The sequence below is a fragment of the Solanum tuberosum genome, unplaced genomic scaffold (genome assembly GCF_000226075.1).
Source record: "Solanum tuberosum cultivar DM 1-3 516 R44 unplaced genomic scaffold, SolTub_3.0 scf00109, whole genome shotgun sequence".
Classification (NCBI taxonomy): Eukaryota; Viridiplantae; Streptophyta; class Magnoliopsida; order Solanales; family Solanaceae; genus Solanum; species Solanum tuberosum.
Window position 1 is genome coordinate 461,126 of NW_006239042.1, and position 14,867 is coordinate 475,992.

A 14,867-nucleotide genomic window follows, 5' to 3' on the forward strand; every position below is an offset into this window, starting at 1 on the left:
CTTCAAAAAATAATTTCGATATTATTTTAACTCGTTAAAATAAAAAAATTCTACCCCATCCCAGCTAACTCTCCACTTCCAATTTCTTTCATCGTTTTGTGTTAGATGTATACATTTATTTTTAGAATAGTATTTCTTTACTTGTAACAAGACTTTTTTAACATAAAACTTTTATTTCTATTATATTCGGTACGCAAGCAGAATTTTTTTTGGTCAAAAGATATCTACATATCTAATACAAACGAAAAAATATAAAAAAAAAAAATTAGGAGGGGAAGAGTTAAATGGGATGGGGAAGAATTTTATTGGTTTTTCTGATTGTCAAAAATAATTTAAATTTTTATTACTTTTTTCCCATTCTTCTGTTTAAAATTTATAAATAGTAATAATATGTGTATTGTCTAATTACTTCATTGTAACCTAAAAAAAAGTTCAAATCCCCTCCCCCAAAACCCCCCAACCCCCCGCATTTACATGAACTCACTCTCTCTCTCTTTCTCTCTCTCTCTCTCTCACACACACACACATATATATATATATATATTCTTTGAATTAGTATTATTGTCATGATGGGATGAGAGTGGGATAAAAGAAATGATTATTTTTATTCTTTTATTTTTAATTTTGGGTACACACAAAAAAATGAAATATTTGTACATATTTGCTTGATTAAGTCATCTTTTATTGAACTTATTATTTCTATATGAATGCATCATTATTTTCCTCTCTTTTTTACTCTTTTGTTTATCATAAATTTAAAAAAAAATTGTGGACAAGTTCCAAATTGGAAAAAAAATGGAAGAGATAGGAATTGAAGGGCCTGGGAGGGAGTAGTTTAGAGAGTAGATGCCTAACATTTTTATAATTTTAAATTTATTATGAAATTCAAGATCAAGTCAATCATGTGAGCTTAATTATATATTAAGTAATTTCAAATTATTTTAACGGAAAAAGGCCTAAAATGCCCTTAAACTATGAGATTCGGTAAAATATTACCCTTCATCCATCTAATGAAAGTGATCTGTTAGACATAAAAGTATTTTTAAGCCGAAAGATGGACGTCAGAGGTATTTTAGGGTCTATAGGTTGATGAAGGGTAATTTTATACCAATTCAAATATTTGAGGGGCATTTTAGGCCCTTCTCCGTTTAAATTATTATTATTTGTTAATAAGTGTAATATTTTTTCATTCTGATTAATTCATTTGAAAAGTCCAACTATCGTATTAAAATTTATTTTGTAATATCTGAAAATGATGAGTTTTATAAAATAGTAAAGCTCATGTAGAACTCTTCGGCCACAGATTTCTATTTTTAAGCTAACCGATTTTTTTTCAACTAAAAGTCTAAAATTCAAATAATTTTTCTTTTTCAATTAAAAGTTTTTATTAGCTTTTTCTTAACATTATCAAATGACTTTTTCATAGCTTGCTACTTAGCTTACCTACACTGTAAACTACTCTTTTTTACTCCCTCCGTTTCACAAAGAATGATCTCCTTTCCTTTTTAGTCAGTTTAAAAAAGAATGACATCTTTCCTTTTTTGGTAACATTTTACTTTTTGTTTTCCACGTGGCATGTTTAAGACCACAAGATTAAGGACAATTTTGTACATTTGACATAACTTTAATTTAGGACCACAAGATTCAAAAGTCTTCTTTATTTACTTAAACTCCGTGCCAAGTCAAACCAGATCATTCTTTATGAAACGGAGGGAGTATTATATACACCGAAGATATATAGATTATATTGGTAGCGATAATCATAAATTTTGCGATCCCTAAGGGTGATAGAGTTGTCCAATTGCGTAAAATCACGGATTACTGCGGATATGTTTGCCACGTTAATAGTGTGTGTGGGGGACCTTCTGAAAATGGAATCCACGAGGTCTATAATGTTAGCCTCTGCCCTGTATTTTGTACTATTATATTCTGCACCATCATGCAAAAATACAAGGGCAGTGGGGACAAAAGAAAACAAGACAGACGTGGTAGTAGTATTTTTTCTTTCGTTCCTTTAGATTGATCAATTAATAATTCACAATATATATATATTCGTCACACAGTTATCCTAGGATGAAAAATTGAAAATTTTAAAATTATCTAAAAACAAGACGGCTTTATTTTTTGTTTTTTGAATTGACAGGTTAAGTACACGTAATTTAAGACGCATTGTCATATCTTATCACATAAAGAGTCAATTCTGGTTGTTTTTCACCCACAAGAAGTGTGCTAACTCTCCACTACTTCTTCTTCTTCTATTTGATTTGATTTTAGAACAAACATAGGAAGAAGAGTTAATTAATTATGGAGCCTAAATCAGATGATGGCTCCTCAAATATAAGAGTGCGTCTACTATACAATGATGGCAGAATTGAAGATAATACTATTTCAGGACCAACATCTTTTTCAAGAACTTGTTTCAATGGACTCAATGCTTTGTCAGGTTCTCCGCTTACTAGTTTCTATTCTTCTTCTATTCAATTATAGGCAGAACTAGCTTATTTATTATGGTTCGACCTATCCCCATAATTCTGATCCAAATTCTTTATTTATATTTAAAAAATTATTAAATATGTATAAGTATAAGCTTAAAACTTAATAACATTTAAAAAAAAAATCTCAAACCCATAAGCTCTAAATCTTTGCTTCACTCTCTCTTTCAAATAGTTACGCTTGCACTGAGTGGCATATGCAGAAAATTTGTGAACGGAGCCAACATAGAAAAAACATGTGGCCATGGGAAATTGAACCTCAAACTTTTGCACATTATTGCCACTAAGCTACCCCTCTATATACAACAAAGTATTTCGTTTTTTAATTAATTAATCATTTTAAAGCAGACCACATTAAACAAAATATACAAAATGTAGATGTGGTGATTCAAACTTGGGTATTATATACATATTGGGCACACTTTTACCAATGAGCTACGATTCATTGTTGTTGAGGGTGTCCAAAATGCTTAATATATCAATATAAAGTAAGATTTAGCCTATATATAATGTAATTTTCCGATAAAGGGTGTTCAATTGGACAACCGTAGCTCCGCCCCTGCTTGCACTCTGGTGAATCTTTTTCTTTGTGATTAATTTTCAACAAATGACTTTAAAGTATTTTTTTAATAATAATTTAAGTGTTAAATATTTATTTTATATGTAATGAGATCAATAGACTTTTCTTTTAAAAATTTGAATTTCAAACAAAAACAATTGGGATAGAGGTTATTATGTACACCTATATAGACCTTTCATTTTATTTTATCTGGCTCAACTACCAAAACTAAATATTTTATTTTATTTATCCATTTTAGCCTTATTTATTTTTTAAAATTTTAAAAAGTATATTTTAAGGAAAATAACAAATAATTTAAAATAACAATAAATTATTTGAGACATAGGGAGTATATTGGAGGAAAAAAAGAAATAGGTAAATATGTTGGGGGCTGAAATAATGTCTAAGTTGTTCATTTCAACCTTGTAGTTATGGGTTCGAACCTTGCTTATTGCACTACATTGGCCATTTTTTATTTTGTAGTTATACTACAGACTTTTATTAACTTAATTAAATAGCCCTTGTTTTAAAACAAAATGTGTTAAGTTGCGTAAAGATGAGCCGGCTCTACACGTTTTTGTTATTTGGGTGATTAGCCTTTCGCATGTTCACGTGATCTTGGAATAATTGTTGTTTTAATTTGTCTATTTATTTATTTTTTACAAAAAAATGTACTCGTAGATTGTTAAAGCACTCAACGTACCAAGTTAGGAATAAAAACTAATTAAAAAATCTTTTTCTTAATAACACAGTAGCCTAAACTTAAACTTGGGACCTGACGGCCCTAAATAAAGGACTTCACAATTCACTCATTAAATTTGCATCATCTCCTCAATTCTGTCATCCTTATTATTTTATCCCCTATCTTGGTTAATTTTGACCGAAATTGTTCATCCCAACTTACACTAATTATATAAAATTTATTTAAATTAATTATTGATATTTTAATTATTAAAATTCATATAGTATAAGAAAAATACAACAATAACTATAATTATGTCACTAGACTTTTCTTTCACAAAAAAGTTCACGTGACAGATTATGCCAAATATGGGTTGTGTCAAATAGCACCTAGCTTCCTAATCATAGCTGCTGTCTCTGTGCTTTTTTGTTTGTTTGTTGTTTTGTGTTTTAGTAGTATTGATATTTGGCACCTCTACCTAATTTCACAATGAGTACGGGTAATTGGCAAGACAAAATTTTGGCACGAATTGCCAAGACACGGGTAAATGATGAAAATGTCTCTTTGGCTCCAAAATTGCTTGTATTTCCCTCCAAAAAAGAAAATCACCTTTGACATTTTAATAATTATTTACTCTCTCTTACTTTACTTTTTTTATCTCCTTCAACTTCACTGTCATCCGTTCTTATTTTAATTTGTTGATCAAGAATTTATTTTGTTGTTGGATTTATAACATAAGTATATATAGTTCTTTAAATAACATGATTCCACAATACTTTTGTAGCTTAATTTCACTCTTCATTGGAATATTTCAATGTTCAACCATTTGTATTTACGGTATAAACTATCACTAAGTCAAATGGTCAAATTTGCACATTCTTGCCAACTACAATATATAGAAGTAGGGGTGTACAAAATCAAACCAAAAATCGAACCAAACTGCAAACTGAGTCAAACCGAAAAAAAAACCCTGACTAGTGGTTGGTTTGGTGTTGAAAAAAAAATTCAACTATATTTGGGTTGGTTTGGTTTTAACTAAAAAAACCAACCCGAGACTAAACCAACCTGACATTATATATATAATTTTATAAATAAGAATATTTACTTTGAAATAATTTTTAAATATTTCTTAGACTTTTTTTATAGTTTTTATCTTTTTAATATATTATTTCAAGTTTGAAACTTAGAATTTTGAATAGTTCCATAAAGATTATAGTCCATAGATGTTAGGTAATTAATAAATAAAACTTAAATACAAAATCAAATTAATACTAATGCAAAAAGAAAATCAATTTAACACTAAGAATGACAATAATATTAAATATTTGTTCTTTGATTTTACATTGGTTTAGACAATTAAAGTACATAATCCAATTTTAATTTTGTTTAATTTTAGTCATGTAACTAATACTTATTAAACTTATTTTAGCATGATTTAGTACTTTTAAATTATGATCATTTTCATTATGACTTGTTAATTTGCAATATTTGTTTTACGCGATTTCATTATTATTACTTTTTTTTGGATATTTTAGTGTCATTAATCATATCATTGTTTTTGTTATATTCTTAAGAAACACCTTAAATAGTTGTATTTTGGTAGGACTGGAGAAATATTTTGAAGTACAAGTAAATTATATGTTTGTATGAATACTTTAGTAGGAAAAATCCGAAAAAATCCGAGGTTGAAAAACCCGAATTTTATTGGTTTGATTTGGTTTATAGATTTAAAAATCCGACACAAATGGTTTGGTTTGATATTTGAAAAACCCGAACCAACCCGACCATGTACACCCCTATATAGAAGATTGATATATTTAAATATAGGGTTCTTGTTAATGAAGAAAAAATTGACAAAAAACAAATATATTTGAACAAAGGTAGTTTAAATCAAGTTGGATTTGTCGTTGATTTATTATTCCAAATTAAAATTATGAACGAAAAGGAAACCAAAAACACTATTTAAAATGACAACGTATGGAGACCCAAACTTGATAGAAATAGAAGTAAACCTTATCGAAAAAAACAAAAAAGCTCAATAAAGTATGAAATTAAATAAAAGTTTCTTGGGCAGTGTGAAATAAATAATAATTACAATTTGGACTTTTCAGAAGTGGTTTAAGTTTTAAACAGTTGTGGTTTTAAAAGTATTAAAAGTGGTTTTACTTTTGAGGGTAATTTAGGTACACGAAATAAATGAATTTACCCAAACGTCCTTAACTTTTCACTGAAATTACAAAAATACCTGATTTTTGTTGCTCGTGTCATTTCGTGCCAAAAATCTGTCTTGCCAATTATATTTTCCGTTTGAGAATTACAAAAGATAAATTTGTCTTTTCAAGGTTTCGATTATTGGCTGATTGAGACATTTCTTAGTATATTACTACTACTATTATATTGTTTCTTTTCCGTCAGAATTGACTAACATACGTACTATTAATCACTACTAAATAAATTGGGAGAGAGAGAGAGTATATAGTAATCTTAGTTTTTCAAAGGCATAATTTGTACATAACAATTAGATGCTTTTTTGGTCAGGAGTTGGCATACTTTCAGTACCTTACGCATTAGCATCAGGAGGATGGTTAAGCTTAATATTTCTCTTCATTATCGCTATATCAACCTATTACACTTCCTTATTAATTCAAAGATGCATGGACATTGATCCAACCATAAGAAATTACCCTGACATCGGGGAACGCGCCTTTGGAACTATGGGAAGAATGCTTGTCTCCACGACGATGAACGTAGAACTTTATATGGTTGTAACAGGTTTCTTGATTTTAGAAGGAGATAACTTGCAAAACTTATTTGGAGACCACATACAACTTCAAATATTTGGACTTGATGGAAAACAATGTTTTGTGATTATTATAAGTCTTATTATTCTGCCTACAGTTTGGTTGAACAATATGAGCATCCTTTCTTATATATCTGCAACTGGAGTGCTGGCATCTATTGTGTTACTTGCATCTATTTTATGGGCTGCTTTATTTGATGGCATTGGGTTTCAAACAAGTCAAACTCACTTTATTAATTGGAAAGGGATGCCAACTGCTATTAGCCTCTATGCCTTCTGTTATTGTGCTCATCCAGTTTTCCCAACCTTATATACTTCCATGATAAATCCAAAAAAGTTCTCAAAGGTAACATCACTTTTTTCTATTTTTAGTATAATTTGACATGTTATAACATATCGTCTATTTTACTTATTATAATTTGACATGTTATAACATACGTAGTTTAACTTGTTGTAGCATGTTGTTTATTTTATTTACCATGTTACTAAATTTACTAACTATAGAAATTACGCCTTTCGTCTCAATTTATGTGGCACTAGCCGATTTGATGACATTGAAATTTGTGGTCTATAATATTATTATTTGTGTTACTATAAACTATTTCATTAAGAGTTAAATTGTTTTTAATTGTAGAAATCAATATTTTTTTTAGATGGATTAAAAAAAAAAGTGTGTTACATAAATTGAGACTGATGTTGTAATTTGTAATTATCTTTTTAGGTGACTCTGATAGTCTAAAATATTATACTTCTAGGAAATTAATTTTTTTTCGGATGACTTATTATTGGAATTAAAATATTATATTTATTTATATGTTTAAGAAAAGTATAGATATTTCCACAATTAGGTGATAATGTATGTATCGAACATAAACTTTGTTACTTTTAGTCTTTTTATATGCTGAGTAGTACTCCTCTGTTCCTAATTAATTGTCCATTTTTTCTTTTTTAATTTACCTTAATTATTTATCCATTTTGACAAATTAAGAAAGGACAATTTTTTTACCTATTATACCCTCAATTAATTACTTTGAAATAGATAAACTTTTTGAAAATCTTAAGTTTTTAATTTATCTACTTCATAATTAATAGGGATAAAATGGTAAACTCACTATGTCAATAATTGTTTTCTTAATAGGTGTGTCAATTAAAAAATGGACAAGTAATTAGGGACAGAGGAGTACCTACTAATTAATTTTGTTGCTAAAAATCATTACTTGCAGGTGATGTTTGTTTGCTTTCTACTTTGCACCATCAGCTATGCATCAATGGCTATTGTTGGATATCTCATGTTTGGTCCAAGTGTACTTTCCCAAATAACCTTAAACCTCCCCACCAATAAAATCAGCTCAAAAGTTGCAATTTACACCACACTAGTCAATCCAATTGCAAAGTATAGCTTGATGATAAAACCACTAGAAAATAGTATTGAAAATCAACTTCCAATTCATTACAAAGCAAGGGTATGCAGCCTACTTATAAGAACAGCTTTAGTAATTAGTACTGTCATTGTAGCATTAGCTATCCCCTTTTTTGGATATCTCATGTCACTTGTTGGAGCATTTTTGAGTGTTACAGCTTCCATAGTACTACCATGTTTGTGCTTCTTGAAGTTCTCTGGGATTTATCAAAGACTAGGATTTGAGCAAGTATTTATAGTGGGGATTGTGATAATGGGCATAGCCATTATGCTTGTAGGTACTTACACTTCTGTGTTACAAATTATCAGTCATTTGTAAGTGAAATATTTCACATACTTACTTTTCTCATGGATTTGATTTTTATATAGATGTCCTAATAACTACTCTCTTCCTTTTAATTTGTGCGTCTTACTTTTCGTTTTATTCCATTTAGAAAACAATGTATTTCTTTCTTTCTAGGCAATGTTCCGACTCCCAACACACACACAAGTGTATGCGGTCATCCAAGTAGTACAGACTGATTTAGTCCGAATATCTTACCCAAGACTTGTGATTTAACAAAAATTAAATTAACCTAGAGAGAAATTTGAATTTTATTTATTTCTATGAGTAAAATTTAAAGACAGAAAAAACAAATAAATGTTGTAATCACAATTCGAGAGAGATTCCAGGGTTACAACTTTGTTTCACAATCATGTAAGCATTTGATTTCATCGACTAGTTTATTTATCCAGTTGTTGATTTACAGGGTTAATAACAAGATTATCATCTTCCAAGCCTCCAATTGTCTATATAGATTGAGCTAACACCTACATCATTGAGCGGGGATATAAAAAATTACTCTGAATGCATTTATATCTGTTAGGCAAAACTATAATTGTATACTGATAAGAAAATATACTCTTTCCTATAATAGGTCTGATTTTACATATTATACATATCTAACAATATATACTCCTTCCTAGAATAGAACTCTAACCTTACAATTGTATAACTATACGTATTTGTTTTCTATTGTATCATTAAATTAATAGAGAATACTATTTCAGAAAATCTTACGTACCTTTAGCATAGTATCAAGAACCATCGTTTAATTTTTTTTCTCGTGCTCTCTGCTTTCTCTACACAGTTACCTTGCTACCTTCTTGTGTTCCTCTTGTCTGTTTGTTTCTTTGCACAGGTATCCTGTAACTTATTTTTCTTTCTCGGTTGTACTTTGTCTATTCAATAAATTCACAATCATCCTCACACGATTTGCTCTCCACAAAACTGGATGGTTCCAATTTTTCTCTATGCAAATTCCACTTTGGAATTTTTGATCATGGAAAGGTCCTTTTTGGGTGGTTTGATGGTTCTGCTTGTCACACCCCTTTTCGCACACGGAAGGGTATTTCCACTTTAAGTGATGGTATTGACTAGGGATTATTTTTAATTTTCAGAGTCGCCACTTTGAATTGAGTTATGGTGTTCCAAGTCACCTTTTCTTTTTAATCCCTAACCTAAAGGAAATGATTCTATATTTTGGTCTATGAACTAGAAATTTGGGTAAGGAATTCTGTTGATCGAGAGGAAGGTATTTGGCATCCCTCGAGTCCCGTGGTTCTAGCACGGTCGCTTTTATTGACTTATACTTATGCTGAATTATTATTATTATTTTGGATACATTATTATAGGCCATGGTTTGCTTATTTTTTTATTTGTTGAATTTTATTAGTCTGAACCTAGATACATAACCGCATTCTTGGTTTTGACATTTAGAGGTATAACTGTCTTTTTCTCTTAAGTACCTCACACCTAATAATCTCAGTTTGCACCTCTTGGTTTGAATTAATAAAAATTAATTATTAAAACAATTTGTCCAAGGTGCGCATCCTTGAGACAAATTAATTATTAAAATAATTTGGCCAAGGTGCGTAACCGCATCTTTGAGTTTTTAACTATCTCAAAAAGATGTGGAACCACATTCTTAATTGAGATGAAATTTAATTACTATTGTTACATGAACTAACAAAGATAAAAAAAAAATATTTTTTAATACATAATGAGTTATTCTTATAATGGTTGTCAATTAAAAATATTTCCTTAAATATTAGAATAAATAGTTTGAACATTCTAAAGATCTTCATTGTTTAGCGATATGTAAGATTCAAATAATTATATTTCAACATTATAATATCAAAATTAAACACACATAAAGTTCGAGCAATTTCATAACATTGAAGTCAAGTCTTATATAATCATGAAATAAAACTATACAAAATTAAATTAAATTGAGTGTTACCTCTTGTGAAAATTATTCACGAAAAGAAAATAATCCTAATAAGGAACCACGAACTCGAAACCACGAAAGTGACACGAACTCAAAATCAAGAAAGCAAACTTCGAATTCAACATTTGTTTGTGAGTGGAGGAAAAAAAATAATGCAAGGGTAATTTTTCTTTTTCTTCTTGAATCTGTTTGCTGCCCAGATGAAGGGGTGTATAAATATGTGGAAATTGGAGTTTAATGGTATTTGGTGTTGGAGGGTATGTTGTGAATTTATTTTTTTTAGCTTGTGTTTGTGTCTGTTGTGCCTTTTTATATTTGCTGATTTTTTTTCTTCTTTCTTTTACTGTTGGTGTGCATGTGTGTCGTGCCTAGGAGTAGTGTCCGTGTATGTATCGGTTTCCTTTTTTCCTTTTCTTTGTAATATTATAATTAATGAACTCATAAAGGCCCCTTTTTAGAGAAAAATAAATAAATAAATAAAAGTACAAACAAAATACAAGATTATCTTCGGTATTTATACTAAATTTAAACTAGCGTAATGTCCATGTCATATAAAATAACAGGAACCTTTTATTTTTGGATGACAAAAATAAATGCTATCAATAAATGCATTTTTGCTAATGAAGGATGATTTACTTAATCAATTTTGAGTTATGCTCGTATGAATAATACAAGTATATATTAATTAAGGAATTAAATTCATAAGAATTCCTGAGTCATGTCTTGGTTTAATAAGGTAGAACGAATAAAGAAAAATATTGGATCCTAGCCAAGCAAATGCAACTATATGTTATACTACGTTTTACTCGATCTAAATCTAACAATATAAGCATTCAAATATATTTCAATATTATAACATTAATAATATTAACGGGTTAAACACATATGAAATCTGAACAACTTCCATATGTGGATTCAATTCTTGCACAATCATGATATAAAATTATACAAAAATATAATATAAATAAATGTTACCTCTTGTAAAAATTAAGTCACGAAAAGAAAGGACCAACAATCAGGAGCCACGAACTTGAAACAGCGAAAATAGACTTCGAGATCTTCAATCACAAGGTGCAAAATTAAATGATTCTAGGTTGAAAGGGTTTTTCACCTAAAATGAGTCTAGACTAAATACTAAAATTGACGAGGCATGCGGTGATCACCCATGACCTCTTGATAAGTAGGATATGAGGTGATTTCCCATATTCATTAGAGAAGAGTAAGAGGCGATTACACTTATTCTCTAATGTTGGACATGGTTGCAAGTACCCATGATCCTTTATAATGAAAAGGTGTGGAGGCGAATACCCGTATCATTTGATAATTAGGCATGGAGGCGAATACCTGTGACCATATATAAGCAAAGCAAGAGGCAACTACCCATTAGCCTTTAAGTAAGGCAAGAAGCGACTACCAATGAGCCTTTATGAAAAGGCAAGAACTGTCACGACCCGGGAGCACCCCCTAGTCGTAACCGGCGTACTCGACCTCGAAGAGGTCTAATACAAGCCTCTTAGCATTCATTCATCGCATAACACTAAAAACATAATGAGTTTAAAACTTTCTTTACCAAGAAAACATTTAATTAAAAATAGCAAGCGGAAGACTTTCTAGACTTTATACATGATGTCTCAAAACCATATAGTCATTCATTGCATTCAATAATGAAAATAGTGCGGAATAATAAAAAAACTTATTTACATCCACACATTTAAACTTCATTAAAACAACTTTAAAAACACACAGCGGAAGTCTAAGTCTCACATGGCCATCTTAGACACAAACAAAAACATAAGTAGGGACACGGCCCTTTACAATCAAAACAAAACTAAAAGTGTCTATTACATGAACAAAAGAACTTAAAAGTCTTGTCCTCGAATCCATGAGGACATACCAAGTCTTGGAGGAAAGCAATCCAACACTTCAAACTAGCTAGGAGGGATCACTTGCCGGAACCTACACTTATAGTAAAAATATGAAGAATATGGGTTAGTACACAAAATGTACTAAGTATGATGACCATGCAAAACATGCTTTAAAAGGGACATTTTAGTTAGAAACCATGCATTATGCCACCTTTTTGAAATATCATGAACAATAGCATAAAAGACATACAAGACAAGCATAACATCAAGTAAGTCATAATATCACCTTTAAACAATATCAACATGAAAACCTTTACCTTGGACCTTCACCTCAAGAAACCCTTATGCTATACCTCGTGCAATGTATGGATGGCGTCCCATACCACCATCCATACTAAGGCACCACATTAAGGTCACTTAAGGTAACTTATCATTCCTTTCTTTCACCTTTGCACAATATTCATACATAAGAGGTATATCATTAATTAAGACATGACAAGGGAAAATAACTCGTAATATAACCCAAGTATAGCATGCATCTCATATTAAGCATTTGAGAGCCAACATTCTTTAATAACCTCATTTAGGCCACAATTGTATCACATACATTAGGATTTAGAGAAACTCACTATGACCCTCTCCAAGCCTACTCGTGCAATGTATAGGTAGCATCCCATACTACTACCTACACTTTGTAGAACCTATCAAGAAACCATAATGAAATCTCACATGATGGGAAGTAAGCATTTAACCGACATAGACCATGAGAGCTTGTCATGGAATCCGGTGTCATAAGTCCCCACACCGTAAAGAGGTGGTCTACTTGCCTAAGGAAGACCGGTATATATAGCTTAATGGATCCACTAGCTTCCTATGCGGGCACATAGTTTATGGGATAAGGTAGACGATCATTGAAACTCATGCCTAACTGTCGGGGGAGTTTCCATCTAACCAAATCCGCTCGGTGCTTAGCCTACATTCCCATAGAATAGTTCGTTACCTTGACATTATCACATATGAGAGGTGCCATTGACCTACCAACTCCAAAATACATTCATTAACACATGAAAGGGTGCTTTAAGCCTACCGTTTCAAGGTTCATTTAGGAAAGCTCATTAACTCCTCTTGAAAGGGTGCCATGGGCCTACCGGTTCAAGTCTCATCATTAACCTTCATAGAAAGGTGCCATAGGCTTACCGATTCCAAGGTTCATTATAAGCTCGTGTGGAAGGGTGCCACTAGCCTACCGATCCGAGGATTCAACAATCAACAATATAATCATTTATACAAGAAAATGATGCATAAGCCCTACCAATTCAAGGTATACTTTATATTGAAGAATCCTTCATATTCTATCATCAACATTCATGAGTGTCAAATTGAGAAATAATCTTTCAATAGCAACACTTTTACGTTCATAACACGATCACATTATCTTCATTGAATTCTCATTCATATAATGTCATGATAACACTCCAATTTCTCATACTATGCCTTTAAGGCCCTAAGCCTCACATACCAATACACCAACAATACACCATAAAATAAGCATGGGTAATGACATACTTCAACAATCTAAAGACCTTTAAACAAGTTTGATTCATATACATTCATTATCTAGCAACCCACTTCATAAATGCATAAACTAGGAATAAAGAGAAATCATGGGTTCATGGAGTATTTTCATCTTAAATCGTCAATACAACAACAATATAACCATAAAGTGCCATTAGAAACCTTTTAAAACCATTTGGTGGAAGAACCCATGAGATTGAGTGAAAACCTAGATTTTTCATACTTTGAAATAACTTTGGATTTGGCTCCTTGAATGGAAATTTAGACAAGGATCAAGACCACCATACCTTTGCTATGATCTCCCACGAAATTTGATGAAGAAAGCCTTGAATCCAAAGCCCTAGCTCCCACTTCTTCTTCTTCTTGAGTTGGAGAGAAATATTTGAGAAGTGAGGGAATGTTTTAGAGATGGGAATTGACTAATGGTATCTAGGAAATAATATATGTCCTTTGGAAGAATGGTCCAACACTTAGAAAAAAAATCAGGCGGGTGAACAGTAAATGAACAGTAAAATCAGCTACTGGAATTTGCCTTTTTCTGCCGGACAGATTTTACGAAAATGGGCATAACTTCTTCGTCCGAACTCCGAATGAGGTGAAACGAAGTGCGTTAGGTAGCTAACTCAAAGGGCTTTCCATGGATATATTATTGGCCACCCAAATAATTTGTGTGCTAGGAGATATGACCCTCCAAAGTAGACCCTCGAAAAGGCTTCACTTGGAAATTTCGGATTTTGATACGGTTGCTCTAAAATTTGGGTTAGACCCATTTCCCACTCAATTTGACCCCCTAAACAAGAATATGAAGTCGGATTTTCGAAAAACGAAACAGATCTTTTTATATGCAGCTAAACAAGTTTTCGGTAACTTCCGAAGCACATTTTTAAGAACTTTTTGGGTCAAATTCAAATATAATCATTTCATTAAGTCCTCGACTCTAAACTCACATGTGAGGCTCTAGTTTCACTAGTTCGTTTTTAGGGTCGTTACAAGAACGTGATTTCCTCATGTCTATAAAAGATAAGCTAAAGATTCGAATGAGAGATGGTGAGCTTGTAGGATGGGCTAAGGTGGCCTACTATGATGAGCGAGACTAGTGGGAGATTACTCATGTCTCAGCTAAGTATGCTTGAGTTTCCTTCCTTGATATGTATGACTAGAGGTGATGACCTATGTATTGACTAAGAACAAGTTGAGGTTACTT

At 31.3% G+C, this 14,867-nt stretch overlaps 1 protein-coding gene across 1 annotated transcript; it reads left to right on the forward strand.

Moving 5' to 3' along the window:
- Positions 1-2,169: 2,169 nt before the first annotated feature.
- Positions 2,170-8,352, forward strand: LOC102593025 (vacuolar amino acid transporter 1-like). Its single transcript, XM_006350100.2, has 3 exons — positions 2,170-2,443; positions 6,272-6,879; positions 7,757-8,352. The coding sequence occupies exons 1-3, from the start codon at positions 2,305-2,307 to the stop codon at positions 8,270-8,272; spliced, it is 1,263 nt and encodes a 420-aa protein (XP_006350162.1). The 5' UTR covers positions 2,170-2,304; the 3' UTR covers positions 8,273-8,352.
- The last annotated feature ends 6,515 nt before the right edge of the window (positions 8,353-14,867 follow it).